The 16,638-nt window shown below is 28.7% G+C and overlaps 1 protein-coding gene across 1 annotated transcript; it reads right to left on the bottom strand.

The window, feature by feature from the left end:
* Positions 1-448: 448 nt before the first annotated feature.
* LOC100785286 (zinc finger protein ZAT5) lies at positions 449-1,883 on the bottom strand. Its single transcript, XM_003539746.5, has one exon. It carries the CDS (start codon positions 1,498-1,500, stop codon positions 553-555), a length of 948 nt encoding a protein of 315 aa, XP_003539794.1. The 5' UTR covers positions 1,501-1,883; the 3' UTR covers positions 449-552.
* Between the last annotated feature and the right edge of the window lie 14,755 nt (positions 1,884-16,638).

Here is a 16,638-nt window from a genome sequence, read left to right as displayed (position 1 = left end):
AGTGAGAAAGAGATTTTTAGCTTTATTATAATAAAATCGAAAGCACACAAAGGGAACCTAATCCACGACTTATGGTTGTGGTCGTGGTGCTGCCAAACCCAAACCCTAGCTAGCCATGCCATATTGCCATTGCACTCTCTCTCTCTCTCTCAGCACATCACTCTCGGTTCTCCTCTTAGAACAAAAAACTAGAACTCCACACTCCACAGTGTGCACACATAGACCCAAAAAAGAAAACGAATAAAAATAAATCAAAAAGGAAAAAAGAAAAACGAAAGATGCCCTATGAACTATCACTCACTTTTCGTGAATGAAAGGCAACCATGAACACTAACCACTTACTTACTCAAAGTATTCCAACTGGAACAAGTAGATCGATCACATATATCATCAAAATGGCAATTATTAATAACCCGAAGGAATAGTCAATAATCCAAAGAATCAATAATTACGAATAATTGTAAATTAAAAATAACGCTAATAATTCACATTGATGAGATATCAAAATAATAATAATAATTCTTTGAAATTAATTCCAATTCCCACCCTGGCTTAATAATGACAATCCACCAAAGCCGGAGTACCAACCAGCACCTGACTTGTTGCTGTAAATTGGAATTTAGCCTCTCGGAGATCATCCTCCGGTGCCGGGAGGTTAAGATCCAATTGCAAAATATTCCTCGGTGGAACCGCGGTAATGGTGGTGGTGATGACAGTGTTACAACTTGTTGTGTCAACAACATTGTTGGCGTTTGTGGATGCCCTATGCCTCCTCATGTGTCCACCCAATGCTTGTCCTGATGTGAATTCAGAGCCACAAATGGAACACTCGTGAATCTTACCCTTGTTGTTGTTTCCATTATTACCCAATTGAAGGGAAATTGGAGGACCACTTTTAACGCTACCCTCCTCAAACCGATCATAATTGGTAACAATCATGTGTTGCAATTGAGACGGTGTTGGCGGTGGTAGCGGTGACGGTGGCAGTGGTTGTTTTTTCTCTTCAGCCGCGAGTTTGGGCTTCTTGTGACTCGCCCTATGTCCACCCAGTGCTTGAAACGAAGGGAAGGTTCGGTTACACGTTTTGCACTCATAAATATAGAAACCAACTTTGGTATTATTATTAGCAGCAGTTGTTGTTGCGGCGGTGGTAGTGTTAACGTTGCTGCTGTTACCCTTTTCTTCTGTCTTGATGGCACCATCATCACAATTCTCAAGACCATGATCTTCAACTTGTTGCTTGTCGTGACGAGGATGATGACGAGATTCCCCTCCTTGGGCCAAGAGAATCAAACAATTCGCCATGTCCTCCTCTTCGCTCTCGTAGGTTGTGGTGGACGAGGCACCCGAATTAGCACTCGAAGTGCTCGAGGTGACGGTGGTGGTGGTGGTGATGGCAGCAACGATGACACCGCAAGGGGACAAAAGCCTCATCCTCTTAGTGCGTTTGCCCTTGGCTATGCTGTTGTGGGTAGAATTATTAGAATCCAACCCTTCCATCTCTATATCTCACACAAACAAAGGTTGAGCACGAAACGATTTTATATGTGAATTGAAACAATGCTAGTTAAGGTAATTGAGAGAAATAGAGATGCTCATATACGTAACTATGATGAAGTGAATTGAAGTAGTTAAATATATATATATATATATATATATATATACATGTGTGTGTCTATGTGTAATTTGGTAGTGAATGGCAACAAAGGACTTCGAAGCCGTCTTATAACATGCCCAAGTGGTTCTGCCACCCAAAATCTTCCTTGCGTTTCCAACCTTCGAAGTGTTACTAACAAGAAAACTAACTTCTTTCGCTTTCTCACGCGCCTCATTAAGCACTTCTCTCTACGCTTCCATCATGGCCACACTTTTTGCTCTCTTTCTGTTTTACTTCTACTACTACTCCTACACTACTTTTTTATATTTTATTTTATAATAATAATAATAATATTGTTGCTCAGGGTGTTACTTTTATGAATGAATATTTTATTATCCCATGGTATTGCGTATGCCCATGTTGGGTTGGATGTTGTTCTATATACTTCTATTATTCTTCCATGATTAACATGGTTTTTATTTCGTAATTAATAATTTGTTGAGTTTAATTAGTATGAGTGTAGTTAACATATTGTGTATAACTTAAAGTTTCGCTTGCTAGTATTAAAGCATGTATATGTTAGTGTAAAGGAAAATTAGGTTGGAATTAGAGATGGAGATTGATCTAAAAGGTAACTGATAAAGTATGGAGGAGTTAAAAAAGAAAGGAAGGTTGGCGTTAACGTTCAGAGTTGGTTTCAACGCTCTCTTTTGTTCACACCTTTATGCCAACCTAATTAAGGGGGGGTAACTATTTACACTAACCCATTCAAGCAAAGTGAGATTGCACGTTAAAAGTATGTCAACTTTCATAAGTGATCACATCCTTAGCCTGTTTCAAGAAAAGTACTGATCCAAGTGTGATAGAGATTCGGGTGGCTTTCAAGCAATACCCCCCTTGATCGCAAAGAAGAGAAACTTAGGTAGTGTTTGGTAAGCATGTCACAATGGAAAAGAATGTGACAAATGGATCTTATTTTATGTTTACTGCATTTTAATTAAAATGAATCAGAATATAATATTGAATTGAAAAATTGTCCATTTTAGTTTCATTAATGAGAATAAAAAAGAAAAAAATGTTTCAATTGGGGCAAGCTTTAGGTGTAAGGCAACTAATTAAGGTATATGCTTAGGTCCTGCGGAAAAGAAAAAAGCATATGCATATACTATACATATTTTTAAAAAAATGAAGTTTAATATAGTAAGTTTATAGAAATACATTATTACTTTTAAAAATTAAATTTTAGAATTTTAAGTAACTTTTAAATGTAACTTAAAATAATAGTTATTGCTATTAATTTAATAAGTATTGTATATGTTTTCAACAAAAAAACAATAATTGTTTTAATAACAGCTATAATTAAATTTTCTAACAATTTTTCATCGACAAAAAATGTAATGCGAAGAAATTTACTAGTATTACTTGAGTAAAAGATTATTATTTTATTACTATTATTATATCTTTTTGTTCGCAGCAAAATGAATTTCATTAAAAGGTAGGTACAAGTGGTACTATTATTATATCTTGGTTGTGGGAATAAGAATTTGTGTATACAGTAGTATAGTATATGGCAGTAAGTGAGCAATCCAAACAAGAAAAGAAAGGGACATAACATAATAAGTGGTTGCCTATAGGATTCGGTTAATGTGTGTGTATATACATGGACTAAGGAAGGCACATGTAGCATACAAGTATACGATGTAAGAACTTTAGGACGGTTCCTACTAAAGAGTACGATTCCTTATATTTATTCCTTTTGGTTAAACTTCATCTTCTGCTTAAAGGTACATTGTGCTAGCAGCTCATCTGTCACGATAATAAATTATTATTAAACTTGTTAATGATTTCATGTTTCCAAACGGGAGTTTAAAACATTTTGACAAAGATAATTTTTGATGAGTTTTAATTAAAAACTAATCATCATCATTGATTTGATTTAGCTTATAAAGAAGTCCTTTTTAGTTTCATTTTCAACGCACTACAATATTTTTTGAATTATACCATTTATTTACTGACAATATAAGTATAAATGTTAAATTTGTCTCTAATAGTATAATTTTTAAAATTAATTAAAATGATGGTACAGTGTAAAGATTTTTTTTATTGTCATCAAATTATAAATTATCAATGTAACTTAATTTTAAAAGTTATTGGGGTAATTTCTAATTAATTTATAATATAATTTTTTTTTACAAAGGTAGAGTACTAGACTCTCAGTTTGACACCATACTATTAGTATACGACATTTATTAATAAACAAATGCTTTTTAAAATACGCACCCAAATGCATTTGAAAATGTCATCATAATGCAAGAATATAAGCACCCAAATCATAATTAACTAGCTATATTAGTGAGTAAAATGGACCAAAAGATGCCACATGGTGATGCCACCGTAGGTCTATAATAGAAACTGACACTAATTTTAGTTATATAATTGGATATGTTAATTAAATGAAAGATGAGCACTAAAGAAGACCAAGGGGATCGCGGAAAAGCAAACTGCAGAGCAATTAGGAAGCAACGGTGGTTAAGAAGGCAATTGAGAATGTATATTATTTTGATATTATCAGAGAGAGAGAGAGAGAGATTGAAGCATTCCATTCTCATGCTGTGGTCCTATAAAATTGATTAATAAAATGTTAATTACTGATTAGATAAAATCATTGACTTAATCGATCGTCCACTAGTAGGTGAGGTATATATTACCCATTAATCTATAATATATACCAATCAAAATAACAGTTGAACAATATGTAATCTAGAACACTAACTGTGAAAAAAATATACTCTACCAAAAATAATAAAATAAAAAGTCTCGGTGGTTGTTGCATAGGGTTCTAAAAATGAATTTCTACTTTACTGTAATCGAAATCGCAAATCTCGTTTAATTACAATATGCATACGGTTTCTGTTACTTTCGTGTATGTATTATAAGTTAATATATACATTATTATTTATACTAACACTAAAAATTAACAATTAATAATTAATATTTGTAAGAAAAACATAGATACTATATGTGGGTGTCATTATTCTAATTGAAAAAACATCCAAGACCCATTTCTCTCTTTACATTTTGACCACCATTCTAGCTACAACCCTTCTTTTGGTACGTACGTGACTCGTTTTTTTCTTTTTACTGTTTTTGGCTTAGATCAAAAGTAGTCCATTTTCTGGTTCATGCATCGTTGACCCACCTCTTACGGTACCATATATTAGGGGTAGTAGGTATGGGTGGATTTAATTCGTGAATTTTTTTTAATCAGAATTGATTAATTTTAATTATTTCAATCTAGATAGGATTTTTTTAGTTTGAATCACCAACTCAAATTGAATAAATCTAATTATGATTAAATTTGTTCAAATTGGGTGATTACATTTATTATTAAAATAATAAAAATTGAAAAAAATGAAATAAATTAGGAAATTGACTATGAAGGATGAAAAAAATTAAATGGCTTAGTCAAAAGCCTAAAAGCTAAAACCCAAAACTCTAACAGATTAATAAAAAAAATTATTTTAACAAAATATTACGCAATTGTGTGGATCGTATCGGATCATATCAAGTCTTTAAACTCAAAATTCAAGACCCGAGCCGAACTTATCGAATTTACATTTTTTAATCCGATTTGAATCAATTCAAAATTTTCCGTTTGATTGAATTGTGTTATCGAATTGATTCACGTTCATGATCAACCAGTCCACCCCTACCATATATATCAATCTACATATTGAATAATAGTTTGTTTTAAAGAAATAATCAACTATTATTACTAATTTTTAATAAAATATTCAAAAACAAATTATTATTTCTCTAAATGTAAAAGTTAATAAAAACATGCTATTAATATGCATTTGGAACCCATTTTTTTCCTTTGGAAAAAAAAAGTTGTTTACCTTGAAAAAGTTGTTACAAACACTGTTTAATTATTTGATATGTTTTAAAAATAATGGATTAAAATTAAGCTTAAATTATTTTCGCAATTCGATCACGGGGCAGTTTTCTTAAGGTAAAAGTTGAGCATTTTTTTATAGTGATTCTGAGTTAATGTTAATTACCTTGAAGCGATGTTACCATCTCCTCATCCTTTACGTTTTGTTTGGTTGTGAGAAAGAAATAGAATGAATAAAAATAGAAGAGGATAACTAGAGTAAAAGGACATATAAAATGAAAATAAAATAAAATGTTGAGTTATTTGATTTAAGAAAAAAATGTAAGAAATAAAATAAAACAAAATAATGAAATTATAAAAATGCTGATATATCCTTATTAATATGTGTGGGGGTTTTTTTTTTTTTATCAAATGTGGATAAGCTTTATTTGTTAAATAGACAAAATAATGATGTAAACATAAATGAATGCTTCTCACCTTTAAGAAGGATATCGGAATTTTAAACCTGGAACAGAACCCATCTTCACTCAAATTAAATTCCTCACAAATTAACTTAAACAAACCACCTAAAGAAATCTATCGTTGCTCATTGCCCCAAAATCATCACTTACAAACACGTTACTTTTCAAACAAAAATAAATATCCTTTTTCATAAATTAACATATAAAAGTATTTTTTTACAATACAAACAAAATATGTTTTTTTTAGAGGTACAAACAGAATTGTTAAAATAACTTTTTAGTTATATCCAAGTTAATATCAAATTGATTTTATTATAGTCGAATTTTAAACCAATTATACATATAAATTAATTATTGAAATAATTTTTTGATAATTAATCCAAACATATATCAATTAATTTGTGTGATATATTAAACACGTATTTTCTACATGTATGGTTGTCTAAATATGGTTTGATATGTTTGAGATCTCAATGTGTTTGGAATGCGTTAGTGCATTACTAATGTGTTTAAGGTGGCTAGCTAGTTGGTTAGGATTTAATTTTTTTTAATGTTATTTTTAACGTACTCTAAATGGACAAAAAATCAAGATATTTTTTTATCATACTTTGTGTTAACACCCAAAATTTTGCAGCAAAATTCTTCAACAACATAATAATTATCGACTAAGGTGAAATTCGTTTAATTTTTATGTTAGCTGAATGAGGTGAAGACTAGTCTCATTGAATATGAAATTGATGACTTATCAATATTAGTTAAACAAAAAGGTTAACGGAACATGAACAAAGTTAATAGGCTATCTACAATGTTAGTCAAATGTTAGCTGAATGGGAAGGAAGTCAATTCATTTGAATGTGGAGTTAATCAATCTTCAATATTTGTTGAACATGAAGGTTAACTAAATATGGATAAGATCAATATGATTACCTACAATATTAGGTGAATTGGTAGAATTCGACTAATTTTAAGGTTAATTGAATGAGTAGAAGATCAATTCAGGTACGTTTAATATTAGCTGAGTGTAAAATTTAACTAACTTTAGTATTAGTTGAATATGAATAAGGTCATTTCGCCTACTTACAATGTTAGTTGAATGAAAAATTTCGGCTTACTTTAAGCATAAGAAAATTAGTTGAATTAAGTCATATTTAATTTAATAAAAGATAATGTGACATTTTTTATAATTTTCTAATATTCAAATGACTTATAACGATTAAAACTAATCAATGATAATACTCCATAAAAATAAGTGGTAGTTGTCATCTTCTTCAACGTTTTAAATAATTGATCAATTAGCTTGTAGAAAATGAAAACATGCTTAGATTTTTGGAGTAGTGATCAAAAGATAAATCTGCCTCAAAATTATTCAACTGTCAAAATTAGTTGAATTGGTATAATATTAACCAAATAATCCCCAAAATTAACTTTAGGAAGTTATCAAGTAAAAAAATATGATTCAAAAAGGGATGGGAGTTTGCAACCTATAAATAGATCTTTACTTCAAATTTTAGAGAAACAAGCTTATTTTATCTTTAACATTTTTAGCCTTTATTGCTTTTTTACAGTCTTTTGTTTACCACTTTGATTTATTGCTTTTATAGTCTTTCGTTTACATCTTTCATTCTTTGTTTTTCACACAAAATCCTATCTTCTTCTTTCTTCATTCACTTATATCAAATGTTTCTCAGAGTAATTTGAGAACTCATAGTCAAGAAGTAGATTCCTTGACACAAATAATTTGATTATTTTGAAATTTTATTAAAATAAGACTAATCAAAACGTATTTTAATTGACTTTAAATTTGTATCGATAACACTTTAATTAACAGGATTGAGATGTCATAAAAAATGAATGAATACTTTGAAAAGATATTTTGACACACAAGTTGTTTTCACACACAAGTTAGTAGAAATTCTACTGGAGTAACGATGTATATTAAATACATATCTAATACGTTGATATTGGTTTTATTTGTATGAGTCAGACATAGAGTGAAGCCTCTAATATGGAACCCAAGACCTCTTGAAGACAGTTTAAGCATTTATCTTAAGCATATGGATTCGGGTTAACTTTGGTTAACACTTGAAATTTTGAGTCGGAATATTCTGAACTGAAATAAGCTTTTATACGAGTTGGGCACATGGTAGTCCAATTCAGAACACGTTTGATATGGCAGAGAAGTTAAATGAAACTATATGGAGAGTTATTAACAATTGGCTAACTGAAAAATTCATGAGCTCAAAAACCAAATTAACAAATAACTAGTAAAATTCACTCGTTGTCACACTTTTGCAATTTTGCTTTAGAATCTTTAGATACATCAATCTGTACGCTACCCACATATTCCTTTCGTAGTTACGTAACGTATATATTGATTATATCAAACAAAGAAAATGGGTTATACATGTAAAATTAAAGGCTCAGCATAAACCACACTCCAAATTAGGCTGACGAAACTTTTTTGCCATAGGAATATGCTATCCAATTTGACTCGGTTCAGTTAGGCACCTAATATGATATTTCAGTATTGGTAATCTTAGACCAAAAATTAGGCTAGTGAAGTTTAGCATGCCAATCTCAAAATTTTCTCTATCTAAACATGTCTTAAGGTTTAACCGTTAATACAATTAGAGATTCAGGGTTTGTTGGGAGAAGTTTTATATATCCACCTCCATCGTAAACTTTTACCCTTACATTACACGGATGAAATTGAATATGTAAATTTTATAAGATTTTTAACATTGACACTATAAAATAGTTTTACGCTAGTACATTATTATTTAAATTACTTTAAAATAATTATTTCAAAAATTAATAAACTTATCATATATAATGAATTATGATTAAATAACTGTAAAACAATATATAATAATTTTTCCCATTTTATAATTTAATTTATTATAAGAAAGTAAGTTTGTTTTTCCACATCATATAAATAAAGTAAATATATATCAAATTATTTCAATAAAATTTAATATATTTATTTTAAAAAATATTAAAAACATCTAAATATAATAATTGCAACATAATAAATTGAAATAATTTAAATTAGACTAATAAAGTTTAATATGCCAATCTCAATTTTTTTTCTAGCTAAAATAACACGTGTCATGAGATTTAATCGTTAATACAATCAAGGATTCATGCTCTGTTTTTTATCCACCTCCATCTCAAAAAGATGTTAGTTTTGAATTGCCAACAAATCTTTTATGTGTGTGTGTATATATATATATATATATATATATATATATATATATATATATATATATATATATATTTTAAACTTCTGAAGATTTTGTTTTTGTCAAGGTCTAACGTGCCACTTAATTCATATGCAAAAGTCATTTGGTCTTTAATTGAAGGATAGGTGATATAAAGGATCAAATTCTTAAATTATTTTGGCCATCAAAATTCTAATAACATGTAATCATAACTCTCCTAAAACCTAAGCTGTTGCGTAAAAGTATTAAAAAATTAGAGAAGTGACATAGATACAATGATTAGAGAAGTGATTTTAATTACAAGCTTGATGATTAGAGTAGTTAATTACACAAACAAATGGTTGTTTTACAACAACAAAAAATAAAAGTTACATAGCTTGATTTTTTTTTTTGCACAGATCTCATTTTTTAGAAACAATCTTATTTCAGAGACAATTATATATATATATATATATATATATATATATATATATATATATATATATATATATATATATAATGTTGACACCTCGATCTCTCCTAACATAAATTCAAACATTAATCTACGTAAGAGACAATTCATTCCATTAGATCCAAATCACGTTAGTATTATTATACAAATTTATTTATTAAATATATAAAATTATTTATTAGTTAAATCATATAATATTTTATAAATTTATTTATCAAATTTGATTTCAATATAACTACCCACAAAAAAGGTAGAAGATGTATAAATAATTTATAAATAATAAATAATTTTTGTAATTGAATAAAATATATTTTTATAATTAAAGTAAAAATATTTAATAAATCAATTTATAATCTTAATTTTAATATTTTTCATAAAAATATAATTATGCAGTTAGCGAAGCAAAAGAGTAATCAAGCAAGTCCAATGACTTAGACGCCTTTGGTTGTATAGAAAGAAGAGGTCAAGGTTTGGATCCCACCTCAAATATTTTTATCCTTTTCAAAACGCTTAATTAATTGCACTTAGAGGCAAAATGCATGAAATTATGTAAGTTTGGATTAAAAAATGTGCGAGAAAAATACTTTATGGGCATAATTTGTTAAATTTTAAAAGTTAGGAAAATGTGTAATTATGTATTTAAATTTTACCAACAACTATAAGGATTTAACAATAATAAACTAAATTAGACTGCTTTAATCTCGAGGAATTAATTAATTTGACCAACTATTATGATTTAAAGGACCAAATCTATAGATAATATATATCTTATAATATCTTGTGTTTAATTATTAAAGGCTTACTTAAGTTCTTCATATCTAAAATATAGGTCATTTTTAGATTATTGCTTAACATTTATAATTTTTCAATCAATTACTTAAAAAAAATTTCAGTTTCATTCTATTATCTATCGTTAGTTTCATTCTATATATGATTTAAATAAATTTTTTATGTCATATATTAAATAAGTTTTTCATACTTGAAATATAGGTCGTTATTATATTACTATCTAAAAATTCATTTTTTTTGTCAAATATCTACTTTTAAAAAAATAGTTTTATTTTACTAATTGTTAGTAGTCACCTTCCGTTAAGTGATGACGTGATAACACGGAGTGTTATGTCATCATCCACAATTGTTGACACGTCAATGTCATGTCATTGAAGATGATGACGTGACAATGAGGTGTCCGTGATAAAGCGTGATGACGTGACACTCCGTCTGTTACGTCATCACTTAACGGAAGTTTACCAACAATAAATAATAGAATGAAACGAAATATTTTTTCAAACACTTAGTTGAAAAAAATATTAAATAGTAATTTAAAATCGACCTATATTACACACGTATGAAAAAGTTAATTAAACCTTTATTATATAAGTAAATTAAGCCCAAATGACCGGCATTCAAAATACTTCCCCATTATAATTGCTATTTTAATTCCAATTAAACTCAGCTACATGTGCCAATAAGTGGCAATAAAGATTTAGCCATTTAACCGAGGGATATATAAATATGCAACATGCTTTTCAGCAGCCAGCTTAAGGTTCAATGTACAGTCTGACCGCTGAGGACTGAGGAGTGATGAATAAAAAGAAGAAATAAAATGACGGCAGATTCTTAGCGTATCAAATTAAATGTGGTAAGTTGTGTGGTGTGAGGCACGTATTGTAATTATGTAAGGATTGGAAGTTGTCATAATTCTGATGAGATATAAGATGAATTAGATGGTTAAAAAAATTATGAATTTAATTATTTTTACTAATAAAAGTTAATAAATTAACAATTCATATATCGATAAAAAAAAAATGCAAACCTCATGTCTCTACATATATAAATTGCTCTCCTCTACCCTTGTTACGTAGTGTCCCATCCCTTCGAAATTTTCTCTAGAAAATGAAATGGGAAAAATACTATTAATTAGGAATAACCAAAAAAAGAAAGAGATAAGAAGGGTAAGAGGATGGTGGATCAGAAAAATACAGCATTTATCACTTTATCCCATATAAACCCAATGTGAATACGCAGCCTTTTTCCAACCAAGGCCACGCTACAATATTTACTTTATTCGACTTCTCAAAGACGTTACTTGAATAAATGTTGGTCTGTGGTTGCATTTATTCTTCTGAAAACTATATATGCACATTTTCCCTCGCCATAAGAAAAAATATACCTTTGAATGTAAAATAAGTATGTTTGCAGCTTATAATTACAATATATGAACAAACGGTAGGATTAGGACATAATCCTTATTAAGGAAAGGGAAATAAATAAAGGAACCCACCAAATGCAAATGCAAGAAATTAACCAATCAAAACCGGCCAGTTATTAAAAAAAAGGGGAAAAGTCCATCTTTATATATATATATATATATATATATATATATATATATATATATATATATATATATATATATATATATTATCTCGTATCCTCCTAGCAAGCTAGTTACCTAATTAGATGATAAGGACTGCTCAATTGTCAAAGAGAGAGTTCTCATTTTCTGAGAAAAAGAAAGATGACAAGAATCTCATACTGCACTTAGATCACATATTCAAAACTAATTACATGCGGTTATAAAATAAAATAGATCTTATCTCAAGTCCGCTTCATTGTTAGATTCAACACATTTGAATTATTGTTTGTTTAATCTTTTGTATGAGCACCAATATATTGCAAGTTTAAGTAAAACTAAATTTGAATTTTTTTAAACAAAATCTAAGATTCAAATTTTGTGGATAAAAAAAAGGAGAAACTCCATACACTAAAGATAATAAATCAGATTGCTAATTAAAATTAATTATTTATAAAATTGATGAACAATTTGCATAAAAAATAAAACTAATGTGTACAAGCTTTAACTGATTTGTCCAGACACTTAGTAGGTTAAAAGAGAAAAGTGTTTATAAACCATCCTTAATTTCAATTGCTGAACAATGTAAGATATTTGGGTATATTAGAATAGATGGATTTCATTTATTTTGTTAATTTGCAATAAGAAAATAGTTAAGGATATTTGAGAGCACGCTCTTGAGAAGGGAGTGGGGGACTATATGCCGGTGTTTGAAGGTTATGCGGAGTATATTATAGTAAGTGATAAACTAGCTAGAGACACTAACCCACACTAGTAATCAGCACAGAGACACTGAAAGTAGTGGAATTAATACTCCAACTCCACTTTAAGTCTTTAACAGTTCACACGTCACTGAGTGAGAGAAGCTTGTGAACCACTCATGAGAACAAACAAGTTAATTGGTTGCAGCTAAAGCACCTACATGTATACATAACATTATCACAAACAAAACATATTTATATATTTCGTTATTTTTCCTTGGTCAGAAGTGAACGGAACTGCCTCTGAAAACGAAAATTTTCATACCATCCACAATAATAATATTAGTTAACCATGCCAATCCCATGCGGTCCAAGACAGTGACATGCCCCAAGAAAAAAAAAACCACTTTATTTTCTAGTTGGGAAAATTCCCACTTCACTGGCATATAGTAGCTTTGTTCTTTTTCCTCTCACCAATTTTTCCGGGGCAACCAGAACGATGCTGTTTTTTGCTACTTGCTTAACTCAATTGCTTGTATGCAGAATTCTTGCTCTATTTAGGTCTAGATAGCAGGTATTTTTTATGGAAGACAATCATACTTAAGTTGGATAAGACTATTGTGAACTTTAAAATTCTTTATTAAGTATTTAATATAATTATATATTTATAATTTGATCCGAGATTTCTGATCAAGCCAAAACAACTTTACACCAGTTGATAAGGTGCTTGGATATTCTTGCACTTATTTAATTAATGAGTTTAGTTTTTCTATAAAGATAAATAATGTAAAAAAATACACAATATATGACAACTAATAACAAACTATAATAAACCTGACTTTTAAATAATTTTCATAAACATCCATAAACATATATATATATATATATATATATAACGATTTCTATTAAATTTATAGTGCAACAAAGACATTTGAAAGATTTCCTTAAAAAAGAATTCATAATGGGGTGACTTATCCAATTATATAAGCACTTATCAAGTTTGTTAAACATCCCATATGAGACTATTCTCAACAATTCCTGATTAAACAATTAATCACAGTGTAAAAACTCTTTTTATTAATTGTTAGGTTATGAGACTACTATTTTTATTTGCTGGTGCTGCAGATGGGTGAAGAAAAGGGTAAATGAGAAGACGGAAGGGTCGATAAAGAAGCAGATTACAGCTTTCAACAAAGGGGAAAGTCAAGTTAGCCAATACTTTCCTTCTCTAGTGGCTAAGAAAAATATAACAACCTAGCTAGAATGATGAAACTATTAAAAAAATGTTCATATATATATATACATATATTAATTTGGATATATCCTCAATATGATTGGATTTGGAGGAATAATCTAAAAACAAATTAACAATTCCAGCACTGACAAACATATATATAAGCAAATATTATATTTAATTACGTGCTAAATAAGGTGTGTGCAACTCATGAAAAGTGTACTTGATTGATAGCTAGCTAGGTACTAGTTGTGCAAGGGCAGGTACAATGGAAGCAGCTTGGCATTGCTTATAACCAAAGTCAAATTGAACAGCACACAGAAAACTGGTAAGTAAACCTAACACTCACTCCACCTCCTGACGAAAAAGACAAATGGTTCGTTGCAACTAAGCATACTACACCACTATTTTACATTATTAATTATTAATTATAACAAACTAAAACTATGCATTATTCACTTTGTTTTTATTTCACAATTCCTATATTCCCGGTTGCACTCAATAATTCCATAACATCATTTCACGGTAGAAGTATACAATAATGTTAAAAGTTTTTTATGAGTTCTGAAATTGCTGTACGTTTTGAGAAAGATTTTAGCTAATCACTATTCTCACTCAAAATTATGTGAATAATTAAACATAACACAATAATGTTCTCGGTTGTCTGTGAAGCAACCGGCTTCGACGGCAAAATTGTAATTTACTTAAGACATTCTATATATGTATATGTGCATATAAAGAATATAGCAACAGGCCAACAGCTGCCAAAACAAATATAAAAATAAATTATACATGCATAAAGTATTATTTTTGTTATCAAAAGTTACTTCTAATTTATTTGTTATCAAAATATTGCTATATAATCCACTGAACAAAGAATATAAAGATACATACTTGCAATTTTAATTGCCTGAAAATGTCATAAACATCTAACTTCAAACATTTTTTAAATTATTCAATATTATATTCAATTTTTTTTTGGTCACCAAATGAAATAAAAAAGTGAACTAATATAATTTATTTCTTGCATCAAAGGGAAATCTTACAAATTTTTAATAAAAAGTTACAATGTCTAGATTAAATTGTTATCATAATCATTTCATATAAAATTTAATTAATTAAAAATTCTTGTTCTTTTTACTACGTATATAGAAATTTTGTTTTTATGCATTTTTAGAAATGTAAAGGCTTAAATGTACACTTGACTTTATAATTAGCTCAATTTTTATTTTGGTCTTTTGTAAAAAAAATTAAAAAATATCCCTAAATTATCATTTTTTTCCGTTAATCCTTATCATCCCAAGTTAATAACACGACTAAAATTGTTGATGTCAACAAGTGTCATATCAACAAATAATGATATTATCAAGTATCACCTTAGCCAAAATATCATGTCACTTATGTCTTTTAGATATTAGAAAGTGTCGAGTAAATAATGACTTAAAATAAAATTATGATAACTAAAACTAAAATAAATATAATTTATAAGATTACAAATATGAAAAATATAATTTACTTTAAAAAAAATTAAAAGAAAGTAACGTATTTTCAATGATGACAAAAATTGAAGTCTTAAATTAAATATTAATATAAAATAAATTAATATTTACATGCAAAATAGACTTATCTAAAATCTTTAATATGAAATAAACACTTAGGATTGAAATGAACCGTATTAATACCTAGGCTTTGGTAGGTCTAAGTCTGACTTGATTCATAGTTACAAAGTTTGAGTTTTGTCTTGTTTACCTAGCCTAATTTTTAAGTTTATAGTTTGACTTATTTAAATATCTAATCCCTAATAGGTCATTCGGCCTATTTTAATCCCTATAAGCTTGCTTTAAGTAGATTAAGAGATCATGTTAAGCTTTTAAAAAGATTAGGTGGGATTGGCGGTTGGGTCATGTTTATTGTTGTGGTGTTGGGGGTTTGGTGATCTTTGATAACAAAGCATAGGACAAAGACAATATGGTCTTGACATTATAATTTTTTAGGATTTATATGATGATAATTATAGAGTGAGTCCTTTAACCGCATAAGTAAGTTTTTAGGTCAAATCATTCAAACAAGTAAGACCCTATTTATAATTGGCTTATAGCAAGAAAATAAGTGAATTACATATTCATAATTATGAACTAAGTCAAGTTCAAGTTTAATAAATATTAAAAATTTAAAAATATTAATGATACAATTAGAAATATATCCGTTATTGTTAAATGTTTAGGTCAAAATCTGTATGAAAAAATATTAGAACCCATTCAACAAAATTGTCAGATTTTTCCTGTTGTGCATATTATAAATTTAGCATCCACTGTTGGATAACATATATATAGTTCTCAGGTGTTACAAAAATTTATGTTTGTTTTTAACTCTTTAACAGTTTAGTTTTTTATGGTAATTCACTCAAGTCAGTGGGTGATAAGACTTAATTGGTTGTTGTTGATAATTAACTCTCAAGTTATAATGGTGGAATCATAAAGAAGTGATAAAGTTTACTCTTTATAATTTTCATTCGTTGAAATATAGATACATAGATAAAAATTAAACTAGTAAATCCGCACTTGAAACCAACCACTTATGATCTTAATTTGAAAGTTACAATAAATTAATGAGTGAATTAACTGATTCTAGCTTGATCGGTGTTACGTTGGAGTGGTACTTAATTGAGTGGAAGTGGAAGTCTCAAAACTGGAGAGTGATCAAGTGAAGTGGAGACAAGGGAAGT

Source organism: Glycine max, chromosome 12 (assembly GCF_000004515.6).
Source record: "Glycine max cultivar Williams 82 chromosome 12, Glycine_max_v4.0, whole genome shotgun sequence".
Lineage (NCBI taxonomy): Eukaryota > Viridiplantae > Streptophyta > Magnoliopsida > Fabales > Fabaceae > Glycine > Glycine max.
This window is presented reverse-complemented; position numbering and strand designations above follow the sequence as displayed.